Source organism: Salvelinus fontinalis, chromosome 28 (genome assembly GCF_029448725.1).
Source record: "Salvelinus fontinalis isolate EN_2023a chromosome 28, ASM2944872v1, whole genome shotgun sequence".
Lineage (NCBI taxonomy): Eukaryota > Metazoa > Chordata > Actinopteri > Salmoniformes > Salmonidae > Salvelinus > Salvelinus fontinalis.
Genome location: NC_074692.1, coordinates 18,413,667 through 18,441,341, shown reverse-complemented (window position 1 = coordinate 18,441,341; position 27,675 = coordinate 18,413,667). Strand labels below are relative to the sequence as shown.

Genomic DNA, 27,675 nt, shown 5'->3' with positions numbered 1-27,675 from the left:
TTTCTCTCTCTACTGCCTGCACCTGACATCCACCTGACATACTACTGACAGTGTCATCCAAAGTGTCATTCTGCATAAATGATGGCCGGGCGAGTACTGTTGCTGAGTGAGGAGGGGGGAAGTGACACTGTAAGACAGAAAGAGACAAAAAGAGAGTGGTGACACAGAGAGAGTGAAAACACAGAGAGCGTGAGAGAGAGAGGGAGAGAGAAAGAGAGAGAGAGGGGGGGGGTACAGAATGACAGAGCAGCGTCTATGTTTTGGCAGTGTTCCCGTCTGTCAGTCACCGTTTAGCTCTGGGAGGAGGAGAGTGGTCGCCCCAGAGAGTCAGATGCTGCTGACAACGCAGGCAGAGTGCCCAGCCCCAGCCCCAGCCTACTGTCACACGCTTCACAAACCAGTATAGTACAGGACAATACAGTACAGAGCCTGCTCAGCATCTTCAAAGACAGAACCGTTCCATAAGGCCTATAGCTGGCCCACCCACAACCACCCTCTCATCTCCCAACAAGTTTCTTTTATAAAGTTAATTATATCAGCAGCTGTCACTAGGGCTGTTGCGGTGACCGAATTACCGCCACACCGGCGGTCATGAAGGCAGTCAAGTGACTGTTTAGTCACGGTAATTAGACTTCTAAAAGCTCTGATGCTGCTGATGGTCATTAGTAGCCTACCAAACTTGCTAACTGCCTGGCCTCAGCACTCTATTGTCCCTCTAATCACTCTGACATCAATGCAAATGTAATCGAAAATCTAATCAAATACTTCATGAGAGCCCATAAACTCATGTTGCGCAACATTTCTGCAGGCTATGCAATTCAGCAAGAAAACAGAGTGATGGCCTCTACTAAAAAGAGGAGGAGCCCATCAACTTTCTATGGGTTAGGCCTACTCTATTTATTTCTCAACTTTCCTAATATTAAGCACATTGCTTATCTTTACAACAGTAAAGTATAGCCTACCTGGCTGGCATGAAAATGAACCTGTATTTGCTATTTAAGTGCATAGATTACATTTTCCCCCACCCTTGTTTCGAGACATGTGCATGATAATGGTCAATTCTAAATCAAAACAAATTTCACACATATATGATTTAGTATATGTAAAGACAAGATTAAATCAAGAATATTCTAATGGGAGACAATACTTGGCTATCACTTGTGAATTATATATTATCAATTGTGAATGATGCTCAGCGTAAGAAACAATACCCTTTTTTTTGCAACTTTTTAAAAATCATAGTCACACACCTCATGTAGCCTAGCCCATAGGCCTATATGTTTTGATAAGGTTTGTATCACAACTAAAGTGACCAAATAACTTCTTAAAGTGAAGCACATTCATCTGCTTTACAAGGGGTGTAGAGCCTAACTGGCATACATAAAAAGTGTGTTAAATTCAAGTTTGGGGAAGTTCATTTTCACCATAAAAATTCACCTTTAAAATAAAAACATTACATGCATAATTGCATGTGCGGTTACTTTTGATAATGGTGTTTTCCGGCTAATGGAACATCCACACTTATAGCCTACTGCCGTGTGCACATTGCTGCGCTTATAAAAGTGAAGAAATAGCCTAACAGTTTATCAACATTTTAAGCTAAACGTTCTGATCTGTTGCGACAGCCACATTGCGTACTTTTTTGGGGGGGGTGGATGCTAGTGGTTGTATTCATTTGGGATCTACCAGGAATATTTATTTCACACACAGAATAGAATAGATCAACTTTTGTACTATGGGGATAGTAGATTGACATAGGCTAGTGCTTTTGCTGTTCATTAGGCCTCATCTTGTTAGCTGATGAAAAGGAAATGTGGACAGTTCTTCCAAAATCTTCAATATGCACCTCGGAATTGGATAAGAACACGCGCAGTTGCGTCCCCGGTGTGTCTGTCTTCACTTGTAGCCTGTGAGAAAGACCTGATCACGTGATGGAGAGCCATGTGAGTGAGAGTTGCTTCGGAGCGTGCAGCACTCCAGGCCAAGGGCACAACACAGCACTCCAGGCCAAGGGCACAACACAGCACTCCAGGCCAAGGGCACAACACAGCACTCCAGGCCAAGGGCACAACACAGCACTCCAGGCCAAGGGCACAACACAGCACTCCAGGCCAAGGGCACAACACAGCACTCCAGGCCAAGGGCACAACAGCCAATGGCCGCAAATGGCATGTCCTTTTTTAGGGTGCATTATGACCACAAAAAAGGGACGCCACCGTAAAATTCAAGGCATTGGCAAGAGCTTGTCAAATTGTGAATGAGAGACAGATGAAGTGTGTACAGCCTGCGCAAAAAAACAAAGCAGAGCTCATGCCTTTCAAGTTACTTTTTTCAAATCATCATTAGAGTGGCATCATGCAGCCTTACAATGTATTAAAAATCTAAACATATACAGTAGCCAAACGTTTGTAGAACAACTACAGTTACATTAATAACGCTAAATTAAGCATGAGTAGCTATTTCTTTGTTAACTGTTCAACTGGTCCTGGTCAGGCCCTGGATGGGAGACCAGATGCTGCTGGAAGTGGTGTTGGAGGGCCAGTAGGAGGCACTCTTTCCTCTGGTCTAAAAAATATCCCAATGCCCCAGGGCAGTGATTGGGGACACTGCCCTGTGTAGGGTGCCGTCTTTCGGATGGGACGTTAAACGGGTGTCCTGACTCTCTGAGGTCATTAAAGATCCCATGGCACTTATCGTAAGAGTAGGGGTGTTAACCCCGGTGTCCTGGCTAAATTCCCAATCTGGCCCTCAAACCATCATGGTCACCTAATAATCCCCAGTTTACAATTGGCTCATTCACCCCCCTCCTCTCCCCTGTAACTATTCCCCAGGTCGTTGCTGCAAATGAGAACGTGTTCTCAGTCAACTTACCTGGTAAAATAACGGTAAAAAAATAAAAAATAAATAAAAATAAAAATAAAAAACACAGAATAGCCGCATGTGCACACTCCCTCAAATCGTTTGGAGAAAATCTCCCTTCTATTTTATTCAGCTTTGTTCAATTGTATTCTTCATACTATTGTATTCTTCATAATATATACAATTTTAAGCAAATCTTGTCTGCTAAATTAACTATTGTAGTCCACAGCTATTTGGCATAGCCAGATCAGGATCTTACATAAGGACGTATCAGAGTATCCTATTCTATTCTTCTGAAATAGACTACATATTCTTCATATCATGTTTCTTTAGACCTGTCTAAAATAAATAATGGATTTATTGTGAAGGTGTAGGCTATATTACATGGATTTATTTGACATTTTAAAATGTAGATGATCTGAAGGTCTGCATCAGTGACTGTGTGGAAGCCAAGAGATGATAAATGTGCTTATGGTAGTTAGCGGTCAATTACCGTGTGGCCGACAGTGATTTGCTTGACAATCACCGGCTGACAAAATTTCGTGACCGCCACAGCCCTAGTAGTCACAAAGTGCTTTACAGATACCGGGTCTTAAGTAGAATCATTTATGATGATGATGGTCGCTGTAATCATTCATCATCAGATCGTAGCTTACAGTTAGCTACAGTACGTTTAATAACCATGACAATGACACATGCACCTTGGCTGGGCTGTGAGGTAGCGAGGACTTCTCCCCGTGTCTCTGTGCCAGGCTGGGGAGAAGTCAGGCTCTTACGATCTCCCTGTCACTGCCTAGCAATACCAGGTGAGAGGCACTATGAGAGAAGAGCACGACTCACTCTAACAGCACTGTAGTCTGTGCACAGCTTCTGCTTCACGGAGCAAGAGAAAGTGTGAGAGAGGGAGAGAGAGAAATAGAGAGTGAGTAAGAAAGTGAGAGAGACAGAAAGAGTCCGAGAATCAGGTCTCTGCAGAAAACAAAAGGAGCAGACCACCTAAAAAAAACCACGAGGCCCGTCGGCACGAACTGAATTAGAGACGGACGAAATTAGAATGTGAAATTAGTTGTGTTTTACCAAACTCGCAGTGAGAGAGTGAAAGCTTGCGGGGAGCTGCCACTGTCAACGGAGCACAGCACATGAATGAACAAGCAGCCGTCATCCAGCTCCCAGCCGCCCCACAAACATCCACATTTGCATACGGTAGAGAGAAGCCACAGGTGGCTGACTCACATCCCCATCTCTAAGGTCTTCACCCACAAAAAACAGCCATAATACTCCACACCACAGTCATGGCCAAAAGTTTTGAGAATGACACAAATATGAATTTCCACAAAGTGTGCTGCTTCAGTGTCTTTACATATTTTTGTCAGATGTTACTATGGAATACTGAAGTATAATTACAAGCATTTCATAAGTGTCAAAGGCTTTTATGAACAATTATATGAAGTTGATGCAAAGAGTCAATATTTGCAGTGTTGACCCCTTCTTTTTCAAGACCTCTGCAATCCGCACTGGCATGCTGTCAATTAACTTCTGGGCCACATCCTGACTGATGGCAGCCCATTCTTGCATAATCAATGCTTGGAGTTTGTCAGAATTTGTGGGTTTTTGTTTGTCCACCTGCCTCTTGAGGATTGACCACAAGTTCTCAATGGGATTAAGGTCTGGGGAGTTTCCTGGCCATGGACCCAAAATATCGATGTTTTGTTCCCCGAGCCACTTAGTTATCACTTTTGCCTTATAGCAAAGTGCTCCATCATGCTGGAAAAGGCATTGTTCATCACCAAACTGTTCCTAGACGGTTGGGAGAAGTTGCTCTCGGAGGATGTGTTGGTACCATTCTTTATTCATGGCTGTGTTCTTAGGCAGAATTGTGAGTGAGCACACTCCCTTGGCTGAGAAGCAAACCCACACATAAATTGTCTCAGGATGCTTTACTGTTGGCATGACACAGGACTGATGGTAGCGCTCACCTTGTCTTTTGTCTCCGGACAAGCTTTTTTCCGGATGCCCCAAACAATCGGAAAGGGGATTCATCAGAGAAAATGACTTTACCCCAGTCCTCAGCAGTCCAATCCCTGTACCTTTTGCAGAATATCAGTCTGTACCTGATGTTTTTCCTGGAGAGAAAGTGGCTTCTTTGCTGCCCTTCTTGACACCAGGCCATCCTCCAAAAGTATTCACCTCACTGTGCGTGCAGATGCACTCACACCTGCCTGCTGCCATTCCTGAGCAAGCTCTGTACTGGTGGTGCCCCGATCCCGCAGCTGAATCACCTTTAGGAAACGGTCCTGGCGCTTGCTGGACTTTCTTGGGCTCCCTGAAACCTTCTTCACAACAATTGAACCGCTCTCCTTGAAGTTCTTGATGATCCGATAAATGGTTGATTTAGGTGCAATCTTACTGGCAGCAATATCCTTGCCTGGGAAGCACTTTTTGTGCAAAGCAATGATGACGGCACGTGTTTCCTTGCAGGTAACCATGGTTGACAGAGGAAGAACAATGATTCCAAGCACCACCCTCCTTTTGAAGCTTCCAGTCTGTTATTCGACCTCAGTCACCATGACAGAGTGATCTCCATCCTTGTCCTCGTCAACACTCACACCTGTGTTTACGAGAGAATCACTGACATGATGTCAGCTGGTCCTTTTGTGGCAGGGCTGAAATGCAGTGGAAATGTCTTTGGGGGGGGGGGGGGGGTGGATTCAGTTCATTTGCATGACAAAGAGGGACTTTGCAATTAATTGCAATTCATCTGATCCCTCGTCATAACATTCTGGAGTATATGCAAATTGCCATCATACAAACTGAGGCACCAGACTTTGTGAAAATGTATATTTGTGTCATTCTAAAAACTTTTGGCCACGACTGTACTCCATAATAATACTCTGGAGTTTAAGAGAGGCGTATTGATGAGGGTGCTAAAAATTTCAATTGATTAACTTCATCTCCAACAACTCAGTTAAAATTTTGACGTTGACGTGGCAGCATAACATATGATATGTTTCTATATCATATATAGGTATCACATATACGTAATTTAAAGGAAACGCCAACATAAAGTGTCTTAAAAGGTCGTTGGGCCACCAAGATCCAGGACAGCTTCAATGCCACTAGGTATAGAGTGGGCAAGTGCCTGGAACTCTATAGGAGGGATGAGACACAATTCTTCCACGAGAAATTCCATAATTTGGTATTTTGTTGAAGGTGCTGGAAACATCACCATGCGCAATGCCAAGCGTCGGCTAGAGTAAAGCTTGCCACCATTGAACTCTGGAGCAGTGGAAACGTGTTCTCTGGAGTGATGAATCACACTTTACCATCTGGCAGTCCAACGGACAAATTTTGGTTTGGCTGATGCCAGGAGAACGCTACCTGCCCCAATGCATAGTGCCAACTGTAAAGTTTGGTGGAGGAGGAATAATGGTCTGGGACTGTTTTTCATGGTTTGGGCTAGGCCCCTTAGTTCCAGTGAAGGGAAATCTTAATGTTACAGCACATTCTAGATGATTCCAACTTTGTGGCAACAGTTTGCGGGAGGGCCCTTTCCTGTTTCAGCATGAAAATGCCGCCCGTGGGGGATCAACTCCATATTAGTGCAGATGATTTCCGAATGAGATGTTCCACGAGCAGGTGATATCCATCCATAGCCATTTGCCTTCTCACCAGCTGAGAAACAACCCAGAGGGAGATCCCAATACCATGTATATATAATTTTTTTCCCCTTTAACCTTTGTTAACTAGGCAAGTCAGTTAAGAACAAATTCTTATTTACAATGACGGCCTAGGAACAGTGGGTTAACTGCCTTGTTCAGGGGCAGAACGGCAGATTTATGCCTTGTCAGCTCAGGGATTCGATCTCGCAACCTTTCGGTTACTGGCCCAAAGCTCCAACCACTAGGTTACCTGCCACCTATACGACCTTGGTCCTGTGTGGCTCAGTCAGTAGAGCATTGCACTTGCAATGCCAATGGTTGTGTGTTTGATTCTCCCTGGGGCCACCCATAAATAAAAGTCATGCACACACTTTAGAAAAAACATCTACTAAATAGCTTATATTTGTATTATTATGTACAGTTGAAGTCGGAAGTTTACATACACCTTAGCCAAATACATTGAAACTCCGTTTTTCACAATTCCTGATATTTAATCCTAGTAAAAATTCCCTGTCTTAGGTCAGTTAGGATCACCACTTTATTTTAAGAATGTGAAATGTCAGAATAATAGTAGAGAGAATGATTTATTTCAGCTTTTATTTACTTAATCACATTCCCAGTGGGTCAGAAGTTTACATAGAGTCAATTAGTATTTGATAGCATTGCCTTTAAATTGTTTAACTTGGGTCAAACATTTCGGGTAGCCTTCCACAAGCTTCCCACAATAAGTTGGGTTAATTTTGTCCCATTCCTCCTGACAGAGCTGGTGTAACAGTCAGGTTTGTAGGCCTCCTTGCTCGCACACGCTTTTCCAGTTCTGCCAAAAGTTTTCTATAGGATTGAGGTCAGGTCTTTGTGATGGCCACTCCAATATCTTGACTTTGTTGTCCTTAAGCCATTTTTCCACAACTTTGGAAGTATGCTTGGGGTAAATGTTCATTTGGAAGACCCATTTGCGACCAAGCTCTAACTTCCTGACTGATATCTTGAGATCTTCCTTCAATATATCCACATACTTTTCAATCCTCATGGTGCCATCTATTTTGCGAAGTGCATGATGCCATCTATTTTGTGAAGTGCACCAGTCCCTCCTCCAGCAAAGCACCCCCACAACATGATGCTGTCGCCCCCGTGCTTCACGGTTGGGATGGTGTTCTTCACAAGCAAGCCTCCCCCTTTTTCCTCCAAACATAAAGATGATCATTATGGCTAAACAGTTTTACTTCTGTTTCATCAGATCAGAGGACATTTCTCCAAAAAGTACGATCTTTGTCCCCATATGCAGTTGCAAACCGTAGTCTGGCTTTTTTATGGCGGTTTTGGAACAGTGGCTTCTTTGTTGCTGAGCGGCCTTTCAGGTTATGTTGATATAGGACTCGTTTTACTGTGGCTATAGATACTTTTGTACCTGTTTCCTCCAGCATCTTCACAAGGTCTTTTGCTGCTGTTCTGGGATTGATTTGCACCAAAGTACGTTCATCTCTAGGAGACAGAACGCGTCTCCTTCCTGAGCGGTATGACAGCTGTGTGGTCCCATGGTGTTTATACTTGCGTACTATTGTTTGTACAGATGAACGTGGTACCCTCAGACGTTTGGAAATTGCTCCCAAGGATGAACCAGACTTGTGGAGGTCTATAATTTTTTTTCTGAGGTCTTGGCTGATTTCTTTGATTTTCAATTGATGTCAAGCAAAAATGAACTGAATTTGATGGTAGGCCTTGAAATACATTCACAGGCACACCTCCAATTGACTCAAATAATGTCAATTAGACTATAAGAAGCTTCTAAAGCCATGACATCATTTTCTGGTATTTTCCAAGCTGTTTAAAGGAACAGTTGTGATAGAGTGACTAGAGTGATAGAGTGAATTATAAGTGAAATAATCTGTCTGTAAACAATTGTTTGAGAAAATACTTGTATCATGCACAAAGTAGATGTCCTAACCGACTTGCCAAAACTATAGTTTTTTAACAAGCAATTTGTGGAGTGGTTGACAAACGAGCTTTAATAACTCCAACCTAAGTGTATGTAAACTTCCGACTTCAACTGTATATAGCTATTCAATCACTTAACTACCATCCATCCTAAAGCAGCCCCATACACACCCACCTCAAGCTATCTCCTCTCCTCTAGTCTAACCAGCTCTGTATCCCTCTCATTCTGATCATGTATAGTACATCTCAGAGCCATGGTGCTGAAGCTGGGGCTGGAGTTATTATTAATGTCCCCGTCCCTCCCTGGCTGCTCATCTGTCCAGATGCTGGGAATGTTCTTCCTCTATCCCTCCATCCCTCTATACACCCCTCCGCTCCACTGAGCCACTGTTATGTTCCATCTCTCCCTGGGTGTGATAGATGGAGGGAACAGGAGATGTCTGTCTGTTCTCTGAACCTACCTAGCATCTCTAATATTCAACTCCCTCATTCAATATTCAACATTCATCTCTCCTTCGCTTTTTCTCCCTCCCTCTTTCTTTCTCTCCCTCCACGTCTCACTCTCTATATCCATCTTTCTGTCTTTCTCTCAATCCGTCTCCCTCTCTTCTTGTTTCTCTCTCATTTGCGTTGTCTTGATCATTCTTGCTGTCTTTCGCTCTCTTTCTCCACTCCCCTGTCATGCAAGCTGCACCCTCCTCTATTCCACACGGTTGAAAACTAGACACCACTTCCAGATCAGCCTACACCAATCATTAACACAAACACCGACAAACATACACACAGACAAACATATACAAAACACAGACACAGACCAGCACCTATCAACCGGCTCTCTGTAGCCGATGTGAGTAAGACCTTTAAACAGGTTAACTTTCACAAGTCCGCAGGGCCAGACGGATTACCAGGACGAGTACTCAGAGCATTCGCTGACCAGCTGGCAAGTGACTTCATTGACATTTTCAATCTCTCCCTGACCCTGTCTGTAATACCAAAATGTTTCAAGCAGACCACCATAGTCCCCGTGCCCAAAAATGCCATGGTAACCTGTCTAAATGACTATCGCCCCGTAGCACTCACATCTGTAGCCATGAAATGCTTTGAAAGGCTGGTCATGGCTTACATCAACACCATCATCCCAGACACCCTGGACCCACTCCAAATAGCAACCCCCCAACAGATCCACAGATGTCACAATCTCTATGTGAAAATGCTTTCATTGACTACAGCTCAGCATTTAACACCATAGTGCCCTTCAAGCTCATTACTAAGCTAAGGACCCTGGGACTGAACACCTCCCTCTGCAACTGGTTCCTGGACTTCCTGACGGGCTGACCCTAGGTGGTGAGGGTAGGCAACCACACCTACGCCACGCTGACCCTCAACACGGGGGCCCCTCAGGGGTGTGTGCATAGTCCCCTCCTGTGCTCCCTGTTCAGCCACTACTGCGTGGCCGTGCACGACACCAACACCGTCATCATTAAGTTTGCTGACGACAAGACGGTGGTAGGCCTGATCAACAATGACAATGAGACTATGAGCCTATAGGGAAAAGGACAGGAACAACAACCTCTCCCTCAATGTCAGCAAGACAAAGGAGCTGATCGTGGACTACAGGGGGCCGAGCACACCCCCCATTCACATCGACAGGGCTGTAGTGGAGCGGGTCGAGATCTTCAAGTTCCTCGGTGTCCACATCACTAAGGATCTATCATGGTCCCAATTCTGTTTGTACACTTGTTCACATGCATATTCTTCTTAATAAAACCTATTTGAAACAAGCCATTACACTTCTTTATTATCATGGCATTTCATTATTAGTATTCAGGTTATTACTTATAAATATGAATCAATTAATGAAGAAATGCCAGGTTGGAGAGGATCTGTCACATTTTTGTATTGACACAAATTAACGGAGTCGAAGGTTTCCTCATCTATTGGCTTTTCTGCATATGTTAAAATCATATTTCGATGCACGAAACCATTCAAAGAAGTCTGATGGGTTTTCTCACACTTTACCCGAAATATTCGCATGAAGTCACAAACCCTGCTGCTGCGGTCGATCGACCGTTCTTCAAAGAGAGGACACTGTAATGAGGTGAATCATGTACCCTAAGCTACTGAAAATAGGCATTATTCAAGATTAAATCATGACAGGAGTATTTGAGTCTTATTAAAGAGATGGAGTCCAGACGAGCTACTTCATGAAACTTTTTGAATGGACATCTAGGCCTATAGAGAGAATCCGCGAACCACACACGCAACCCCGTAAAAGCGCCCGTCAATCAAAGCCACCATTGTATGTCAGATATAAGAGCAAATATTTATCCTTTCCTTTAAACATATTAAAAAACCTATGCCTACCTTAGGCTTTATGAAAGTAAGCTAGACGATAATGAATTGACAAGGAAAGCATGAAGGGGACAGCTATGCTATAGCATGAAGAGGAAATTGACAATCATTAAAATTAAAACAAATACACGCAACATGCCCATAGCCTGTTTATCAGAATTGCTGATTATCGAGGGGGAGAGTGTTGGAAAGATTATTATCATTTGAAAGGATGTAAAAAATATATATATATTTTTTTTAAAGACTGAGATGTCCAGCTGGACACTTTTCTACATTTGACATTTGCGAGAAGCAGGCTAGGCACTCTATGCGTCCTCGGGCGCGCAAACTCCGTCAACATTAACAGGACAGAGAAACCAGAAACATGTTCATTCCTCACATGCAGCGCGTAAATGACGGTATGAAAGTGTAGCAAGTTGTGAAAATCTGCAAACAATGTTTCCACTCCGAGAATGAGAATGGTAAATCACTGTAATTAATACATGCATTAACATAAATTAATGTAAACAAATGACAGGGATTAACGATCATTTGCCTGTTTTACAAACGGTAAATTACCACATGGGCATTCATAAAAGTGAATAGCCCAGGCTACTATTCTACTTTGCGAGGATAGGAGGGTGGACATTTTTGGGTCTCGCAAGGGCAGAATATCATCCAGAATCGGGCTAGATCAGCCTTGATTGGTCTATAAATTAAGAAAAGATTCCTATGCAAAATTATACCTTGCCAGGTTGGAGAGGATTTGGCGCATTGTCCATTTGACACAACGCATTATAGGCATTAAAGCATTACAGGCCTCAGAGCCAGAACAACCTTGTCGACTGCTGTTGAATAATGAATGAAGTTAACTAAATGAGAAAAACAATTGCTTACAGTCATTGATTAACACTTCTACTATTAGGTTAAGTGTATCTGCATGAAAATAAAGTAAATAAAACACATTAAAAAAACACTAAAATGAATCTAGGCCTATTTAAACATTTTTGAAGGTTATTGTATTTTCATGGAGGTCTTCATCCTTAATCACCAGTTACAGAGTTATTCAATTACCGTCATATGGTGCCAAAATAAATACTCTGAGAAGCTCGGCAGCTCATAACTGGTGGGGAGTTAAGACAATCAGAAATAGCCTACTATCAGACATCCAAATACATGAAAAATAAACATTAACAAAACAATTCACCCAATGAATGTGACCAATTAACGGGAGACAGAGAAACGCATTCTGGAGAGAGATGGACCTATGGTGCATTTTCACCACACACCCCTTCCCTTCTTATTGTGTCGACATTTTCAATTAGGGATGTCATTTATGTAAATACTAAGCTGTAGTGTAGACCACAACTCAATTGTTTTCAATAGGTCTACAACAGAAAATCCTTGTGAAACACTAATGTTCACTGACTACCAGACAAGTCAAGTATATTATTATTACACACGTATATTATTATCATATTAAATCAAAACAGTATAAAGCTGCATTTGAATATTTCGGATCTATTTGGGTCCGATACAGACCCGACCCAATTTGGATCTGATTCTCCCTCATCTCGGACATGTTTTGGTGTCGGATCTTGTCCACCTCGGATCCGAATCCGACGACCGCGTCCTGTCAGTGTTGGATAGGATTTTCATGGATCCAATTCAGTCCAGATCTCAATTTCTGGATCAGAGAAGACATCTAATGTACATATCTACCTCAATCACCTCACACCCCTGCACATCGACTCAGTACTGGTACACCGTGTATATAGCCAAGTTACTCATTGTGTATTTATTATTACTACATGTTATTAGTGTGCTGACTTGTTCTTTTGACTGCCAGTATGCATATACTGTCAATATACACTGCTGCTACTGTTTATTATCTATCTTGTTGCCTAGTCACTTTATCCCTACCTATGTGTACCTGTCTACCTCAATTACCTCGTACCCCTGCATATGGACTCGGTACTGGTACCGTGTGCATATAGCCAAGTTATCGTTACTCGTTGTGTATTTATTCCTCACGTTATTGTTTTTTCGATTATTTCTCCATTTTCTTTCATTCTGAATTGTTGGGAAGGGCCCGTAAGTAAGCATTTCACTGTTAGTCTACACCTGTTGTTTACGAAGCATGCGACGAATACAATTGGATTTGTTTCGACCGTTTGAGAGTGGCTTGACAGTGCAAACCAACATAGTCTTTTTTGAAAGCGTGATTAAAACAAGAGTAGACACAAAAACTTGTGAAAATACACAAACCCACACTATACTGTACTCTGCTACTCTCCGTACTTACAGACATGTTACTGATCCAGGACACTTGAATCCCCTCCACACCTCTGATATCCACTGTGTTAAAATCCTCAAAAGAGAGTCCATGCAAGCAGTCCCCTGCACAGTGCACACTGACTAGAACGGCGCACAAGAACAGTAAAACATCCGCTTCAACAGTGTGCATATTCTCCAATAGAATACAGCGGCGCATAAAAACAGTAATCCACTAGCATGATGATTAGACACATGCATGCGTGTGTGTGTGTGTGTGTGTGTGTGTGTGTATACCTACAGTCAGGCTTCGTCCCACGGAGGAGAGAGACAGTGCTAACATCCAGACTCAGAGCCAGCTCCACACTACCACTGCAGCTGCTGGCTTTACTGTCCTATATGAGACACACACACTTGCACACACACACACATAGTGCATAGCAACGGGCAATCAGCTGTGAGGGAGGTTCTTTCAAATAATCCACATATCCACTCCCCCCCTCCCACCTCTGTAGACACAAGACTTTCTCTCTCGCACGCACGCAAGCACGCACACATACACACACACTCACTCACTCACTCACGCACACACAACGAAACAGAATATGCAACCATCACAACTGCCCACACAAACGAACACACACACAGAGCTAAGGTAAAGAGAGACGCTGACAGTGTAATCCTGTGGGACTGTGTGATGTAAGGAGAGGAATCAAGTTGGATCTGTTCCGAAATGGATCCGTGGATTTCCCACTCGACCCGATATGCATAATTTATTTTTATTTTTATGGAGACCCGTTCAGAATGGACCCGAGGACAGTCAGACCCAAAGGACAGTGGAAAACAGACCCGTGCTGGTTTGGATCCGAGAGACCTGTTCAGATCCGAGAGAAAGAAACCTGCAACTGAGCACTGACAGCGCCATCAATAAACAAGCTATATCCATAATTACGTGTCGTTAAAAATTACCCAAAATAATATTTGTTGCGTTTTGATGTGTAGCCTATTAAAAACTTCTTGTCAATGGGGGGGCGCTGTTTTCACTTTGGAAAAAATCGTGCCCAATTAAAACGGCCTCGTACTCTATTCTAGATCATGCAATATGCATATTATTATTACTATTGGATAGAAAACACACTCAAGTTTCTAAAACTGTTTGAATTATATCAGTGAGTAAAACAGAACTCATTTGGGAGCAAAGTTCCATACAGGAAGTGACTGAAAACGAGGCTCTGTTTCAGGGCCTGCCTATTCAACTGGCTTTTATTTATCGATATGCATGCACTTCATACGCCTTCCACTAGATCTCAACAGGCAGTGGAAGGTGGAATGGGGTGTCTAGCTTGATCTGAGGTCGAATAAGAGCTTTTGGAGTGACAGGTCCGGTGTTTTCTTTGTCCTCAAAGGCGCGCGGGGGAGCTCAACATTGTCTTCTGAAAAGCGTTCGGTATACACGGCGAATATCTCCGGCTCTGATTTTATTTGGTACATATGATAATAACATCATAAAGTAGTTTTTTTCAACCGAGTTTTATCAGTTTATTCAACGTTTATTGGGACTTTTGGAGTTTTCCGTTCTTTGCGCCAAGAGAGGGTGGGAATGTTAACAACCTTGGCTAGCATTGTGGCGCGAATTCGACAGAAGAAATGGACATTCTAAAACCAAACAACGATTTATTCTGGACCAAGGACTCCTTGTACAACATTCTGATGGAAGCTCAGCAAAAGTAAGGAAACATTTATGACGTTATTTTGTATTTCTGTGTAAAATGTTGACTCCTATTCCCCGCCGTGTTGGTGAGTGCTGTCTCACAATAACGCAAGCTGTATGTTATGGTAAAGTTATTTTTTTAAATCTAACACAGCGGTTGCATTAAGAACCAGTGTATCTTTCATTTGCCATACAACAAGTATTTTTATGTAAAGTTTATGATGAGTTCTTTGGTCAGATTAGTTGAGTGTCCAAAATATCTCCGGACATTCTGGGAAAATATTGCTACGTATTCACAATGTATAACCACGATTTGCAGCTCTAAATATGCACATTTTCGAACAAAACATAAATGTATTGTATAACATGATGTTATAAGACTGTTATCTGATGAAGTTGTCCAAAGGTTAGTCATTAATTTTATATCTTTTGCTGGTTTTTGCGAAAGCTACCTTTGCGGTGAATAAATGCGTTTGGCTATTGTGGTAGGCTAATATAATTCTATATTGTGTTTTCGCTGTAAAACACTTTAAAAACGGAAATATTGGCTGGATTCACAAGATGTTTATCTTTCATTTGCTGTACACCATGTATTTTTCATAAATGTTTTATGATGAGTATTTATGTATTTCACGTTGCTCTCTGTAATTATTCTGTCTGCTTTGGTGCTATTGTTGATGGTAGCTGCAATGTAAAACTATGATTTATACCTCAAATATGCACATTTTCGAACAAAACATAAATGTATTGTATAACATGTTATAAGACTGTCATTTGATGAAGTTGTTTCTTGGTTAGTGACTAATTTTATCTCTATTTTGTCGGTTTTGTGAAAACTACCTATGCGGTGGAAACATGGTGAAAATATGCAGTTGAGTGTTTCGCTATTGTGGTTAGCTAATAGAAATACATAGTGTTTTCGCTGTAAAACTTTTTAAAAATCGGAAATTATGGCTGGATTCACAAGATGTTTATCTTTCATTTGCTGTATTGGACTTGTGATTTCATGAAAATTATATTATATGATATCCCTGTCCCATTAGGCTAGGCTAGGCTATGCTAGTCAGCTTTTTTGATGAAGAGGATCCCGGATCCGGGAGAGAGAAGCGGTAGAGGTTAAAAACGTTATAGTTTGTTTTATTGTTTTTTACTTTCCTAAAACAATAGTTGTCTATCTAATGGTTCAGCTGTCGGAGATTTGAGCGATCAGGGCATTACATGCATATACTGTAGGCCTATAGGCCTCGGGGTTCACTGTATGATATTCACATTTAAAAAATAAATATTCATGGAGACAAGCTTAGGCTATAGCGACTGAGAGAAAGATATGCCGGCGCCATGTTCCCAACATCCACATCTTTACAGTTGTCGGATAGGCTACTACTGCTATACAGATATGTGACCCGTTTCAGGAAACTAGGCGTCTCGACTTCACAGCAGAGCCATTTGAAATGCCTTCTCCAACATGTGAACTTTCATGTGCCTTAATAACAAACTTTTATGCCACCTGTAAATACGAATAAAGTGGTTAAATTACGAGCCAAGTTGGTTTAGCCAAAGAAAAGAAAGGAACCTTCCTGAGATAATGAGTGGGCTGGAGAGATGAACTTCAGATTGGTCTGCTGTGTAGCATCTTGTGTCTATACAATGAGCTAGTCGTTATGCATACATTATCCTTCTACTGCAGTTGTTTTCTCAGAATGCCATTTTGCATTGCTAATTATTGCCTCATGTTAGCTAGCTAACTAGCTAACATTGAACTTATTTGGTTAGCTAGCTATGACAATCGGTTTGTATTGGTAGTACTATATGGCTTGGGATAATAGTTAATTGTTTAGCTAGTTAGCTAACATTAACATGTCTCAACAAAAGACCCCAAGTTAAAGCTTGCTGTTAGCTAGCTAACGTTATCTGAGGTTAGATGGCTGGCTTGCTCGCTATGTGTAGGAACTGTGTAACGTCAGTGACGTTTTCTCAGAATGCCATTTGGCATTGCTAGTTAACTTTATCTAGCTATGACTATCGGTTTGTATTGCTAGTACTCTATGGATTGGGCTTATGGATCATTATTTAGCTAGCTACATGTCTAAACAGAAAAAAAGAATATACTTTTGAAGGCAAATAAATTCTTACAAGTTAAAGATTGCTGTTAGCTAGATAACGTTAGCTGACTTTAGATGGCTGGCTAGCTAGGTAACATTACATGTATGAACTGTGTGTAGTGATATCTCAGAATGCCATTTCGCATCTATTGTATAATAATGCTAAAATATTAGTATCTGGAATTTGTCTTTCAGCATCAGTAGAATACGCCTGTCTCTCCTCCACCAGTCATACAAGGAGAATGGTCTAACAGCTTCAATGCTCTGGAGCCTGGTGTTGTTGTTGCCAAGGAGCGTTCGGACTGTCGGGACCAGGTTTCAGCTGCTGCACGACGCTGACATCCTTCCTCCCATAGATGTTATGCCTGTACAAGCACCACCTGGACTGGACACAGCTAGACAAACTTATCTTTTTGAGAAGATCAGGGAGTTTTGTGACGAAGAGGCTATGGACATCACATGCCCTGCAGCAAAGTCAGGGCAGGACAGAAACAGGCTCTCCGAATACAGATTCCCTTGTTCATGCGTGGTTCGGACGGACCAGTCATCAGCACTATCTGCAGTGCCTCTATTCACATGTCTCTCTCCTAACACACACGCCATACGTTGCCGCTACAGTTTATTATTTATTCTGCTGCTCAGCCACTTTACCCCTGATCGTATGCATAGAACTGGTATCGTTATTTATTTTGTTCTTGTACATATTGTATTATTTTATCGATTTCTGATATTGCTAATATGCAAGTAACCATTTGGCTCTACCATTTACACCTTCTGTAGAGACCCATCCACTTAGCAAGACTTAGCAAAATATTGATATATAACATGAATATTGATATTCATGTTGGCCGATATTCATGTCGTCGTAACATGATTTTGTGACATTCCACAACAATATCATGTGAACGTATCAAGTGTCCACCACATAAATATATGGCGCATACATCTGTTTATGTACTGTACATGTGCACCTCACTCAGATTTCAACTCAGGTTGCAGGGCCTTAACTTATGTATGGAATACTATGTGTGTGTGTGTAACAGTATATAATGTATGCTAATGTAATTGGTGTGAAGGTATTTGGGCAGTGCTGTAAAGTTCTTCATTAAAATACTTTTAATTACTACTTAAGTATTTTTGAGGGGTATACATTACTTTACTATTTATATTTTTGGCAACTGTTACTTTTACTACATTCCGAAAGAAAATCATGTACCTTTTACTCCATATATTTTCCCTGACACCCAAAAGTTCTCGTTTTGATAGCAAAATTGTCCAATTCACACACTTATCAAGAGAACATCCCTGGTCATCCCTACTGCATCTGATCTGGCAGACTGACTAAACACAAATGCTTTGTTTGTAAATTATGTCTGTGTTGGAGTGTGCCCCTGGCTATCCGTCAATTTTTTGTTGTTGTGCCATCTGGTTTAATATTGTAACGCTCGTCGGAAGGAGACCAAGGTGCAGCGTGGTACGTGTTCATGCTTCTTTATTTTTTTAAAACGAACACCAAACAAAACAACAAAATAACAACGAACGCAACGTCTTGATGGCTCACCAGAGCTAACAAAAACAACATTCCACAACCTAAAGTGGCAAAACAGGCTGCCTAAGTATGATTCCCAATCAGAGACAACGATAGACAGCTGTCCCTGATTGAGAACCATACCCGGCCAAAACATAGAATCACAAATCATAGAAATAAAGAACATAGAATGCCCACCCCAAATCACACCCTGACCAAACCAAATAGAGACATAAAAAGGCTCTCTAAGGTTAAGGCATGACAAATATAAGGAACTTTAAATTATTTATACTTTTACTCAAGTATGACAATTTAGTACTTTTTCCACCACTGGATATGGCAGGGGGTTACAGCATTTCTTTCACATGACCCATCAATTTAGACAAGTGTGTCTGGGTAAGCGTCATCTAATATTTTTTTTTTTAATTATCTGGATACTTTGTTTACCTGGAATTTTTCCTTATTATAGCCTACTACCACTTTTAGTCTTAATCTTTACTACACTACTCACTGTTTAGCACATGCCCTCACATGTGAATCCTTAAAGAGATGGGTGGGGCTGGCTTAAGAGGGTGTGTACAATGCTGAATGACGACTGTCATGACGTGGCCCTTTCTGGATAGTGGCTTCCCCCCCTCTCTCTCTCTGTCTCTCTCCTACACACAGGTTCTGTTATCTCAGGTTGTAAATTCCTGGCAGAGACTCTCTCCCCCAGGCCATGCAGAAAGAGAGACACAGAGAGAACAAAATATTTCACATGGCGAACTCCTAAATCCCCAAAATGGGAATTTGAAACAAAACGTCCACTTGTGACAAGGTGGGAATGGTCTGTGGACACTTAAGGGACGGGTATGACGAGTGTGTTTCATTTAGTGACCTCAGAGAGGACAGGAAACACATAACTATATCTCTGAATGTGTACATTTCTCAATTATGAGGTTTGCATCTAATTCTTGTATAAAATGAACGAGTAAAGATGAAACTATTTGTGAAATGATGTAATGTGATGTTAAACCTTTAATGTGAGAGAATTGTATTCCCTTTAAAGTTTAACTAAGTCATTGGCCCGCCCCCGTGAGCACAGACACGATCCAGCTTCATGGAACCACCCTTTTCTATTGTTACAAATTAAACTCCCTCCTGGGGAAATCCTCTTCAGACTAAGCAATTTGCGAATAGTTATTGAATTCCTAACCATACCACGTGGAGCATTGGCTACACGGCTGGAAATGGTTAACCTGTCTGGCTCTGGCGTTCCGCTAGCGGAACTCCTCCCACATTCCAATGAAAAGGCAGAGCGCGAAATTCAAAAAATATTTTTTGGGAAATATTTAACTTTCACACATTAACAAGTCCAATAGAGCTAATGAAAGATACACATCGTGTGAATCCAGCCAACATGTCCGATTTTTTTAATGTTTTACAGGGAAAACACAATATATATTTATGTTAGCTCACCAACAAATAGAAAAAAGCACAGATATTTTTCACAGCACAGGTAGCATGCACAAAATCAACCAAACTAACCTAGAACAAACCAAAGAAACCAAGAAACAACTTCATCAGATGACAGTCTTATAACATGTTATACAAATCTATGTTTTGTTCGAAAAATGTGCATATTTCAGGTATAAATCATAGTTTACATTGCGACTACAATCAGAAATTGCACCGAAAGCAGCCAGAATAATTAGACACCAACGTGACATACCGAAATACTCATCATAAAACATTTCTGAAAAATACATGGTGTATAGCAAATGAAAGACAAAGATCTTGTGAATACAGACAATATTTCCGATTTTGTAAGTGTTTTACTGCGAAAACATAATATAGCCTTATATTAGCTTACTACAATAGCCTACCACACGACCGCATTCATTCATCAAGGCACGTTAGCGATAGCAATAGGCACGTTAGCGTTAGCGAATAAACCAGCAAAAGATATTAAATTTCACTAACCTTCATAAACCTTCCTCAGATGACAGTCCTATAACATCAGGTTATACATACACTTATGTTTTGTTCGAACATGTGCATATTTAGAGCTGAAATCCGTGGTTATACAACGTAGCATAACGTGCTAACGTAGCATCTTTTCCCCAGAATGTGCGGATATTTCTATTAGACTCTCACCTATTCTGACCAAATAGCTAATCATAAACATTACAAAAAAATACATGTTGTATAGGAAACGATAGATCCATTAGTTCTTAATGCAATCGCAGTGTTAGAATTCTAAAAATATCTTCATTACGACATAAGACTTAGTTATGGTAAGGGAATAACCAAAACCTGAGCGCAAAGCTACTAGTACACAGTTCGACAGATATATGAAATAGCATCACAAAATGGTTCCTACTTTTGCTGATCTTCTATCAGAATGTAGTACCTTTGGTCCTTTGTCCGGAAGCGTCTTTGTTTGGATTCAGAACGTTATTTTTCCCTCTTGAATTAGCAAGCACACTGGCCATGCGGCGCTAAGCTCTCCAACGTCAACAAAGTCAAACAACGCAACACAACTAACGTCCCGAAAAAAATTCAATAATCTAATGAAACTATATTGAAAAAACATACTTTAGGATGATATTGTAACATGTATCAAATAAAATCAAAGCCGGAGATCATATTCGCCCATAACGACTGGTTTCCAGTAGGCAATAACAGGTCCCAACACGCGCCTTGCAGAAAACAGAAAATGCGGGACACCTTGTTCCAAGAGGGATTATTCAACGTCAGACAGAGATAATCAACTCCTTTTTCCTCTCACTTCCTCTTGACATCCGGGTGAAGGTGTATGATGTGCACATATAGCCATACCTATCATGCCCATTTATAGGCAGTCACTTGAACAGAACATAGATTTCAGACTTTCCACTTCCTGGTCACAAAGTGTGCTGCCAAATGAGTTCTGTTTTACCCACAGACAAAATTCCAACGGTTTTAGAAACTAGAGAGTGTTTTCTATCCAATACTAATAATAATATGCATATTGTACGAGCAAGAATTGAGTACGAGGCCGTTTAAATTGGAGACGTTTTTCCCCAAAAGTGAAAACAGCACCCCCTGTCCTCATCAGGTTTTAAACTCTGAGACTATCGATCCCGACAGAATAAGAGCAAATCTTAGATACTAATTACTAGTCTACAGCTATAAATTATGTCAACCTGGGATGCGAAGACTGACAACCGCCAAAACAACTATTCTATGAGAACATTTCTAAACGGTACTCTGAAGTATCCATCCTAACCACAAAATACTTTGATCTTCAGGGAAGCAGAGAGAGAGAGAGACACTCGGATGAACTCTCCAACAGACAGACGGACGATTCCAACAGAATCGACACCCGATTCCCTTTGTCCACCAAGCCGTCATATCGGCTTAGCCCACTAGGGAACCTCTCCTATCATTTCCTTGTAACCATATATACTGTTCGTGTGTTTATGCATTTCTGTGATTATTTAGTTAGTTAGTAAATCAATTATTAAGACAATTGGTGTATGGATGATTCATAGTAAAGGCTGGGTTTGTGTAGATAACCAACAATTTACAACGTTTGGAATGAGACTAAAGAATAATTCATTAATTAGAAGTCTATTTGATCAGATATTAAAATATCTGAAGAGTTATATTAGAAAAATATATAACTTTCCTTGGTGCCCAGACTTCCTAGAAAATTACATTTACATGATTAGTTTAATCAGGTAATAATAATTACAGAGAATTGATTCGATAAAATAACACTTCACTTTTAATGATGCCAAAGACATGACATTGTAGACAAATGAAAGCTCTCCAGTAGGTAACGAAACATTCAAAGGCCCTTTTCTCAAAAGTGTGTTTACAAGTTTATCAACTTTCAAAGCAGAAATACTTTCCCATTGTTCCTCAAAACTACAGTGTATTATATACCATTTTGTACCTCAGAGTCTCTACTTTTATTCAATGTAAACAAAACAATAAATACATTTGCAATGTAAGAATTGAGCCGTTCACTCACATATAAAGTGCATTCGGAAGGTATTCAGACCCCTTGACTTTTTCCACATTTTGTTACGTTACAGCCGAATTCTGAAATTGATTAAATAAATGATTTTCCTAATCAAACTACACACAATACCCACAATGACAACGTGAAAACAGGTTTTTAGAATTTTTGCTAATTAATTAAAAGTAAAAAACAGAAATACCTTATTTACATAAGTATTCAGACCCTTTGTTATAACACTCGAAATTGAGCTCATGTGCATCCTGTTTCCATTGATCATCCTTGAGATGTTTCTACAACTTGTTCGGAGTACACCTGTGGTAATTGAACTGATTAGACATGATTTGGAAAGGCACACACCTGTCTATAGAAGGTCCCACAGTTGACAGTGCATATCAGAGCAAAAACCAAGCCATGAGGTCGAAGGAATTGTCCATAGATCTCCGAGACAGGATTGTGTTGAGGCACAGATCTGGTGACGGGTACCAAACAAATTCTAAAGTATTGAAGTTCCCCAAGAACACAGTGGCCTCCATAATTCTTAAATGGAAGAAGTTTGGAACCACCAAGACTCTTCCTAGAGCTGGCCGCCCGGCCAAACTGAGCAATCTTGGAGAAAGGCCTAGGTCAGGGAGGTGACCAAGAACATGATGGTCACTCTGACAGAGCTCCAGAGTTCCTCTGTGGCGATGAAAGAAACTTCAAGCACTCCACCAATCAGAGAGACCTGAAAATAGATGTTATGCGACGCTCGCCATCCAACGTGACAGAGTTTGAGAGGATCTGCAGAGAACAATGAGAGAAACTCCCCAAATACAGGTGTGCCAAGCTTATATCTTCCCGAGAATAGTCGAGGCTGTAATCGCTGCCAAAGGTGCGTCAACAAAGTAATGAGTAAAGGGTCTGAATTCTTATGTAAATGTGATATATTTTTATATTTGATAAATTTGCTAACATTTGTTAAAACCATTTTTTCTTTTTGTCATTATGGAGTATTTGTTGTAGGTTGATGAGGGGAAAAAATGATTTAATCCAATTTAGAATAAGGCTGTAACGTAACAAAATGTGTAAAAAGTCAAGGGGTCTGAATACTTTCCGAATGCACCCTGGTAGGCCTAAAACATTCTTCCTCACCTCAAGTTCAACTGTCGGAGTCAGTTGAAGTGCCTGTGCGCACTGCCTTCAGGCCTGCTATAGCTAATAATAGCCATACCATCACCAAACCTTCACAAAAGTTGCTTAACTTTATTAGGGTAATATCGAAAGTAAGTCAAGTCATTGTTTATTGGAAAAATACGAGCAGGTTATTATATTGCGGCATTAAATTAATTACCAACAAAGGTGATTGCCTACCGCAGGCATACCCAACAAATTACAGCAATAGGCTAAGGCTATTTATTTTACAACAGGCCTACTTTTAACATTAAACTAATGTGGAGCACAAAATGACAAACAGAACTTAATTTAGGCAACGAAAAATTCCCAACAAAATGAAACAAAACAATTTTTGCATAGGCTATTTGAAGAACTGGTTTAGATGACTAAATAGGTCTACGATATTGATTTACAATTATAATGGTTAAACAATTGCTCATGAATACGAAAATAAATGAAAGGTAGAAAATTGCATTAAACCTGTTTAGCGAGTTGCACAAAGTCAATTTGGCCGCGCCAACGTTCTTCTCATCTTTATCTACTACAATATTACACTTGTCCACAAGGACATTCACTTTGTTGCCTTCTTTTCACTATACTCTCTTTCCTCTAACTTCAATGAAAAAAGGGCTCCATCCTCGCAATCCACCGTAGCCTAGGCCAAGGGTCCTTTACTCGCTCTCTCTCTCCTCAGCAGCAGGCACACGTGAGCAGCCGGAATCCGTTTCAGCTGGATATAAGATACACGTTTTATTGAGTTGCAATTGGCTGACAAAGATAACAAACTCGCACAGTTCTCATCATACCAACACTAAATGAACTGAGGACAGTTGCAATCGGGTCCAGTCGGTAACTATATTTTAATTGCAAATAACCGAGACCCCTGACAATTATATCAGACCCGAACCAGATCACTATTAGTCATCCAATGGCCAGTGTCCCTGATAGTACCTAGCTATCTTATAACAAACACCTACAGGGACTGAACAGAATGAGGAGGAGGAGGAGGAGGAAAGTGGGCAGGAGCAGGAGGAGAAGGCACCTGACTACACGACTGAACAGTAGTCCAGGCGTGACAAAACTAGAGCTTGTAGGACCTGCCTTGTTCATAGTGTTGTTAAAAAGGCAGAGCGGCACTTTATTATGGACAGATTTCTCCCTATCTTAGCTACAGTTGCATCAACATATTTTGACCATGACAGTACAATCCAGGGTTACTCCAAGCAGTTTAGTCACTTCAACTTGCTCAGTTTCTACATTATTTATTACAACATTTAGTTGAAGTTTATGGTTTAGTGAATGATTTGTCCCAAATACAATACTTTTTGAAATATTTAGGACTAACTTATTCCTTGCAACCCATTCTGAAACTAATTGCAGCTCTTTGTTAAGTGTTGCAGTGATTTCACTCGCTGTAGTAGCTGACGTATATAGTGTTGAGTCATCCGCATACATAGACACACTGGCTTTACTCAAGGCAAGTGGCATGTCATTAGTAAAGATTGAAAAAGATAAGGGGCCTAGACAGCTGCCCTGGGGATTTCCTGATTCTACCTGGATTATGTTGGAGAGACTTCCATTAAAGAACACCCTCTGTGTTCTGTTAGACAGGTAACTCTGTATCCACAATATAGCAGGGGGTGTAAAGCCATAACACATACGTTTCTCCATGAGCAGACAGTGATCGATAATGTCAAATGCCGCACTGAAATCTAACAAAGCAGCTCCATGTATTATGAAGTGAATTCTGGTTAGAGCTGGGATGAGAAGCTCAACCCTGCAGGTATCCTCCAAGCTAATCGCTATTAATATCACACACTGTGGGGATCATTGATTGTAGCTAGGAGAGAGAGAGAGAGCGAGAGAGAGCGAGAGAGAGCGAGAGAGAGAGAGACTCCAGCCACAAGTCAGGAAAAATACGTGTTTAAGTGCCGGAGGCTAAGAGAGAAAGACCATGATCTGAAAATTCCAGCATTAAAAAAAGAGAGTGAGAGGGTGACAGAAGTGAACACAAAGACAGGTTGTCAGAAAGGTGAACCGCTGAAGGCGTGAAGAAGAAAGGAGAAGAGGAACAGCCAATACAGGGATGGAGGGCAGGCGATTGCGAAAGGGAGAGAGCATTGAGAGAAGGAGAATAATAAGTGATTTTTGTACAGTAATGTTGTTGCTGGCAGACCCATAACAGCCTGTGCCAGGGAAGAGAAGGGCACCAGGCCTGGCACTTACAGCAGGGGATGCCACTCTCCAGCGGGCAATGGGTAACAGACTGCAGGCAGCACTAAACACTATGGTGGCACAGCGGAGAGAGGGCGGTGTGTACTAGTGCATGTGCCTGCAAGTTTTTTTATATCAGTGTGTTTGTCCCTTTCAGTGTGGTGCTGCAGTATCTGACTGTCAGCAGGTTTGATGGATGCTGAGGAAACCCATAAAGGAGGGGATTAACATCCAACATCACACTTCTGATTGTTACGGATACAGGTGTCTCCTGTGTGTATTTCTTTTCTCTCCTTCTCCCCTCACAGGTGGCAACCATCATTCCCAAATCAGTCACCAATCAGTCGCTAATCAGAAGACACCTGCTCCTTTTCTCTTACCCTATCACATTCCCTTTCCCTTGGTTTAGCCTGTCTAGGATCAGCGTGGCGCTAGCGGCACACCCCCCCCCCCCCCCCCCCCCACTGAAAAACCAGTGCCGCGAAATTCAAAAAAAATATTTTTTTAAAATATTTAACTTTCACACATTAAAGTCCAATACAGCTAATGAAAGACACAGATCTTGTGAATCCAGTCAACATTTCCGATTTTTAAAATGTTTTACAGGGAAGACACAATATGTAAAGATGTACATCTATTACCTAAAAACACATTAGCATAATCCACCATCTTTTATTTGTCCACCAACACCAGTAGCCATCACCAATTCGGCTAAACTAAGATATTTATAGCCCCTAACCAACAAAAAAACTCATTAGATGACAGTCTGATAACATATTTATGGTATGGGATAGGTTTTGTTAGAAAAAAGTGCATATTTCAGGTATATGGCATAGTTTACAATTGCACCCACCGTCACAAATGGACTAGAATAATTACAATGAGCAACGTGTTTACCTAACTACTAATCATCAAACATTTCGTAAAAATACACAGCATACACGAATCGAAAGACACAGATCCTGTGAATACAGACAATATTTCAGATTTTCTAAGTGTCTTACAGCGAAAACACAATAAATCGTTATATTAGCTTAGCACATAGCAATTAGCAGCCCAGCATTGATTCTAGCCAAAGTGAGCGATAAAAGTCAACATCGCCAAAAGATATTAATTTTTTCACTAACCTTCTCAGAATTCTTCCGATGACACTCCTGTAACATCACATTACAACATGCATATACAGTTTGATCGAAAATGTTTATATTTAGCCACCAAAATCATGGTTAGACAATGTGAAATGTAGACAAGCTGGTAAAGAAAAAGTCCTTGCGCCACTTAGACAGTGATCTACTCTTATACATAAATACTCATAAACGTGACTAAAAAATATAGGGTGGACAGGGATTGATAGACAATTTAATTCTTAATACAATTGCGTTATTACATTTTTTAATTTATCCTTACTTTTCAATACAGTTTGCGCCAAGCGAAGCTACGTCAAAAAACATGGCGTCCTAAGCCACTAAAATGTTTCGACAGAAACACGATTTATCATAATAAAAATGTCCTACCTTGAGCTGTTCTTCCATCAGTATCTTGGGCAAAGGATCCTTTCTTGGGAGAAATCGTCTTTTGGTGGAAAGCTGTCCTCTTGCCATGTGGAAATGTCAACTGCGTTCGGGATGAACTGAAAAGCATGCCCAACTTTTCACATCGTTGCAAAAATAAATGTCCCAAAATCGCACTAAACGGATATAAATTGCTATAAAACGCTTTAAATTAACTACCTTATGATGTTTTTAACTCCCATAACGAGTAGAAACATGACCCGAGTAATATTACCCCCTTCACTAATGCTTGGAAAAGGTGCGGGCCGGTGTCCTCTAGGCGCATGACGCAGCTCCAAAAGAATGACTAGCTTCAGGGTTTTTTCATTTGTGGGGCCTGTGAACGCGCAATCGACCCCATTGGAATCG

General features: G+C 41.1%; 1 protein-coding gene across 4 annotated transcripts in view; it reads right to left on the bottom strand.

Moving 5' to 3' along the window:
• The window catches only part of LOC129826308 (multiple C2 and transmembrane domain-containing protein 1-like), a 143,103-nt gene that overhangs the window by 64,607 nt on the left and 50,821 nt on the right, over positions 1-27,675 (bottom strand). Inside the window, exon 1 of one of the 4 annotated variants that reach the window (XM_055886883.1) lies at positions 13,090-13,291. The exons of the other annotated variants lie outside the window; for them this stretch is intronic. Coding sequence (XP_055742858.1) covers positions 13,090-13,278 — 189 coding nt within the window. The 5' untranslated portion in view covers positions 13,279-13,291. Of the gene's footprint in view, positions 1-13,089; positions 13,292-27,675 lie in introns of those variants that run through there. 4 annotated transcript variants of the gene reach the window in all.